Consider the following 5737-nt stretch of genomic DNA (forward strand, 5'->3'; position numbering starts at 1 on the left):
GTTCGCGGGCCTCTCACTGCTGTGGCCTCTCCCGTTGCGGAGCACAGGCTCCGGACGCGCAGGCTCAGCGGCCATGGCTCACGGGCCCAGCCGCTCCGCGGCATGTGGGATCTTCCCGGACCGGGGCACGAACCCGTGTCCCCTGCATCGGCAGGCGGACTCTCAACCACTGCGCCACCAAGGAAGCCCCCCACATAACTTTTTATGAGTAGTCTAGAGGTGGGTTTTGTTTGACATTCCCACACCTATCCTGTCATAACCACTTTACATTTGTGTCTTCAAATCTCTGGCTGCAACATAGCATGGGAATCCATGTCTGTCCTGGCCGTGTTGCATGACTGACACTGCAAACCTGGTACAGATGTAGCATGAGAGATGCTCACAGGGGTGATATATATGTGCAATGGCTCTGGCCACTGGAGGAGCACCTTCCACATCATAGTGGGAAGTTTGCTCAATTTTCTGGAGGGTATAGACCCTGAGGGGAGGCATTTAGTTGGGGAGGAATAAGTCCTCACCTTCCTGCTAATGAGCTTTCTGTCCTGCAGGTGACAAAGACAAGTGCCCATATCAGTCACTATTTGTGCCTCTCCTTCAATCACACAGATCTTGTGACAAGTAAATATTCATCCATTGTTTTAGCTCTAGTCTAATTGTCAGCCTTCATTTTTGGAGTTCTTATGAGTTATCATCTGATTTTGTATGTGAGTTGACATTGGTTTTTAGTGAAAAGTTGGGGGAGGGTGAGTTATGGATCACTAGCCAGATACCATCCTAAACTGGAATTTCTTTAAATATTTGTAATCATTTAAAAAACCCTGGTCTTCCCTTACTGGATTCCTGTTTTCATTTACAGATAAGTCTCACAAATGGTGTTAATTTAGAAAATAAAGAAGTAAAGGAGCTATAGAAACAATTGGAGGAATTTAGAAAATAAATAAGTAAAGGAGCTATAGAAACAATTGGAGGCCTTGTAGGATCCTGGACTCTGGAATCAGATGAATGCAGGTCCAGTGTTCAGTTCTGCCACTTATTAGCTGTGTGTTCCTGGGCAACTCACTTAAACTCTCTGGGCCTCAGTTTGCTTTTCTGTAAAATGGGGATAATAATTTTCACTCTAAAGAGTGGTAGTGAAAATCAGAGGCAATCTGTGGTGTGTTTGCCAGAACGTGCTCTCTTTTGGCCTCACATGGATTTGAGGAGCTGAATCACAATCGGAAGAATTCTTAGGGAGATGGAATCAGAGCAGGGGAACTTGGATGAATTCAGTGTTTCAAAACAGTATGAAGCCTGAAGTATCCTTTTTATAATAGGGGTGGTCTCTCTCCTGAATTGTACTTTATGAGCATCCTCGATGGACTAATGATTCTGCCTCCCTCCAAGCTGATATTATTTAAGTATTCATTTAACTTTTATATAAAGGAGGAGTGAGGAGAAATAAATTCTCCTCATGTCCAAAATAAAGAAAACACTCATAAGATTTTCTGAACTGGGCAGCTTCTCAAAAGGCATATGAAAAGTTCTAGAAGTTATATAATAAGCTAAGTAGCTTATCTCAGTACAGAGCACTCTATCCTGTCTTTAATTTAGAAATTTCAGCTGAATGTGGTGACAGACTTCAGGGGGCTGTCATGCTTCTACCATGAGAGCTGGAGGGGTATTTTACAAAAATACTTAAAAATTGTAGGTCAGCACAGTCAAGGAGCTGCCCTAAGTCTTCTGTCTGCTCCAGGGGAGCAGAATCAGCTTACGTTTCACCATAATGTGAGGAGTCATGTACGGAAATCTCAGTTAACTGGTGCTGTTTCTATGAACACCTGGTTAAAATTGGCACTGTATCTCTACATATATGACAATAGTGATACTGTAATGCTGCTTGATGATGGGTGCTCCAGGTGTGTGCCCAGCTGGCCCACCTTCAATCTAACTACTGCCCCTGTGACACTCTCCTTGATACCTTCGTGCCTGTCCTGTGTTCCTTCCTCCTGACATAGTTTTTCTTGGGTGATGGGACAGAAATCATCGCCATCCGACTGTTCTCAGCCTTTCTGCTCCCCTGGCAGCTGAAGAAGACACTGGTTTCGTGCACACAGCTTCCTCCCTGGCCATCTTGTACCCTCCTGAGGAGGGAAGGCATGACTGGTCAGGCAGACACATTTGAGTAAGTTAGCTGCTTTTGTAAGCCACGGTGCAAGGGTCATCTTTATTAGATCTGCCATAGGCCTATTCTTCTGGCTTCTGTGATGACGAGTGGGGAATAGAGGCAGGTGTCTCACTGTAGCTTCCCTGTGCTGACAAGAATCAGTACCATCACCATCACTGTTCATAACAATAAAGCAATCGCAATAATTGGGGCAGTCGGGTAAAGCACCGCTAGAAATGGAAACCCAACTAACACTCTTAACTCTAGGGATAGAAATTATAAAATTCTTCTTATAATCACCTCAAAATTGTGAACATTTTGGGTAGGGAATTTCACAAGATCTAGAGTAAGAATTCATTCATTCATGAAAACTCAGCAGACCCTCATCAGTCCTAGTTTGTGCAAGCTGTTCTTCCAGGGCTGTGGAGGATGGAGAGATGGGTCAGAAATGGATCCCTCAAGGATCTTGGTTTAAAAAGGCAGATAAACCATGTATCCAGAAGGTATAGTTCAAGGTGGAGGCTGCTCACTTCCTTTGTTTAAAATTGAAGTGTAGTTGGTTTATAACGCTGTGTTAGTTTCTGGTGTACAGCAAAGTGATTCAGTTATATATATTATGTATCTATATATTATATATCTAGACATTATATAATATATATAATATATATTATATTCTTTTTCATATTCTTTTCTGTCTTATGGTTTATCACAGGATATTGAATGTATTGATAGTTCCCTGTGCCATACAATAGAACCTTGTAGCTTATCCGTTCTATATATAATAGTTTGCATCTGCTAACTCCAAACTCCCAATCCATCCCTCCCCGCCCCACAACCACAAGTCTGTTTTCTCTGTCTGTGAGTCTGTTTCTGTTTTGTAGATAGGTTCATTTGTGTCATATTTTAGATTCGACGTATAAGTGATATCATATGTTATTTGTCTTTTTCTTTCTGACTTACTTCACTTAGTATGATAATCTCTAGGTCCGTCCATGTAGCTTAGCTGCAAGTGGCATTATTTCATTCTGTTTTACGGCTGAGTAATAGTCCATTACACACACACACACACACACACACACACACACGCACACACACACCACACCACACCACACCTTCTTTATCCATTCAGCTGTTGATAGACATTTAAGTTGCGTCTTGGCTATTATAAATAGTGCTGCAATGAACATTGGGCTTCATGTATCTTTTCAAATTATAGTTTTGTCTGGGTATACACCCAGAAGTGGGATTGCTGGATCATATGGTAACTCTGTTTTTAGTTTTGTTTTTTTTTTTGCGGTACGCGGGCCTCTCTCTGTCGTGGCCTCTCCCGTTGCGGAGCACAGGCTCTGGACGCGCAGGCTCAGCGGCCATGGCTCACGGGCCCAGCCACTCCGCCGCACGTGGATCTTCCCGGACCGGGGCACGAACCCGCGTCCCCTGCATCGGCAGGCGGGCTCTCAAGCACTGCGCCACCAGGGAAGCCCCTATTTTTAGTTTTTTGAGGAATCTTCATACTGTTCTCCATAGTGGCTGCACCAATTTACATTGCCACCAACAGTGTAGGAGGGTTCCCTTTTCTCCACACCCTCTCCAGCATTTATTGTTTGTAGACTTTTTAATGATGGCCATTCTGACCGGTGTAAGGTGGTACCTCATTGTAGTTTTGATTTGCATTTCTCTAATAATAAGCGATGATGAGCATCTTTTCATGTGCCTATTGGCCATCTGTATGTCTCCTTTGGAGAAATGTCTATATAGGTCTTCTGAGGTGCTCACTTCTGAAAGGGGTACTGACACAGTGTTGGCTCAGAGAGTTCAGAGGATCAAGCACATGGGTTGTTTTTTGGGTAAGGCCCTCCTTAGCAGATGTCACCTCAGGGCCCTTTAATTTATCCCCCACGCTTGCTTCTCACAGAGAACATCCCTAAAGATGCTGTGGTCCTCTTCCCCCTCCTGCCAGCAGCCGGTTCCCTCCCGTCTTTCCCTGTTTCCTTTGCATCTCAGACACCCCCTCCCATGGTGGCAGCAATATTGAGGTTCTCTCCCCTCCTCCCAGACCCTTGTCCTATCTCTGACTCTCCAAATGCCGCCAACCACCTGGGAGCATTTTACCCAGTCCCCCTACCCCAAATGGCTTCCCTGGACCCCCCTCCCTGCTTCAAGGGGAGCACAAGGTTTGAACCATTGGTGGACGCCAGTGGGGTGACCCTCCTGTTTGGAGAAACATGGGGGTAGATGTTTTGGAGGGAGAAGTGCTGGGCTGGCTTTGGGTGGTTGATCCTGCTTCCCAAAGCCATTCCTGGTAACGTGGGTCAATCACTTGGCACTTGTCCCAGGCCCTTGTCAATTGTCCTCTCCCTTTCCATGTGGATAAACTCATTTTTTCACATGGATTTTTTCATGTGGCCTGTACAGCTGCCAGCGGGCCTGTTTGGACTGTCTGTCCATGGAGCACCCACTCTACAGGTCAATGCTAGCAACTTTGTGAAAGGGTGTCCCTGGTGGGGGAGGGACGGCAGGCCCATCAGAAGAAGTGGGCAGAAGGCACTGCTGAGGCCAGGCCCAGGCTTTCTAAATCTAGAGCTCAGAACAGACTGGTTTCCTTGACAACAGGGATGAAGTCTGCTCATCTGCTCCTGGGGGTGGGTTTTGTGCGTGCGTGTGTGTGTGTGTGTGTGTGTGTGTGTGTGTGTGTGTGTGGAAAGTACGGGGACTTTGGGACAAGAAAGGCGATCCTTTATCAAAGTAGCAGCGCATTTCTTAAAACTTGCCAACTCTTACTGTATTATTAACAATATTAACAACTTCCCAGGTGGCACAGTAACATCAGTTATGTAATTTGCACATTGGAATCCAGATATAGAATCTTCCCTTCCTTTCCACTGCATTGCCTCTGATCCTTGACATATTTTACCAGACTTGCAACACCTTTTTGATAACTTTTTGACACGTCAGTCAAATATGTATTCACCCCTAGAACTCTTGAAGGCTAAATGAAAAGCATTTCTTGTCTGTCCAGCTAGCAATGATTTGTGTGGCCAGGCTGCTGGGAGGAAATGAAAATCGGCTCCAGACAAGCTGGTGTTGGCTCAAACCTATACTTGTCAGATGGCATCCTCAGAAAAGGCTTTGGGATCCAAACTCCCATTCTTTTTTTTTTTTTTTTTGGGTCGGTGGTTTTTTCTTTTGTGTGTGTGTGTGTGTGTGTGTGTGTGTGTGTGTGTGTGTGTGAAGGGCTTTAGATCTTTCCTTGTGGGATCTCAGATTCCCTGGAGAAGTTTTCTCAAATCTCCCACCTGGAGGTAAAGGTCTAGCTGGGTTGTTCTCGGGGCCGGTGGGGAAGGAGAGCCAGGGGGCCTCAGCTTTCAGCACACAGCAAACCCACTTTTTTCTCTCCTGCAGCTCACGTCCTCGCCTGTGCCAGTGACCTCTGTCTGGCCTGAGACCCTCAGAATCCCCCTTTCCAGAGAAGACACTTCTGGGCTTGAATGGGTAGGGAACCAGATGCTCTGACCAGTAGTCTGAGCTTTCTTCAATTAGAACCCTGAATTAATATAAAAACAGCACCAGGTGTCACAGCTGTGCCCGCTCCAC

The 5737-nt window shown here is 45.6% G+C and overlaps 2 protein-coding genes across 2 annotated transcripts in view; one reads left to right on the forward strand and one right to left on the reverse strand.

Annotated features, from left to right (window-relative positions):
- The window catches only part of LOC103074206 (kelch domain-containing protein 10-like), a 3090-nt gene extending 1314 nt beyond the window's left edge, over positions 1-1776 (reverse strand). Inside the window, 1 exon segment of the mRNA XM_082930972.1 lies at positions 1752-1776. Coding sequence (XP_082787098.1) covers positions 1752-1776 — 25 coding nt within the window.
- The window catches only part of ADD2 (adducin 2), a 107243-nt gene that overhangs the window by 39522 nt on the left and 61984 nt on the right, over positions 1-5737 (forward strand). The gene's annotated exons all lie outside the window — the stretch shown is intronic.

This window comes from Lipotes vexillifer, unplaced genomic scaffold, assembly GCF_000442215.2.
Source record: "Lipotes vexillifer unplaced genomic scaffold, Lipotes_vexillifer_v1.1 scaffold253, whole genome shotgun sequence".
Taxonomy (NCBI): Eukaryota; Metazoa; Chordata; class Mammalia; order Artiodactyla; family Lipotidae; genus Lipotes; species Lipotes vexillifer.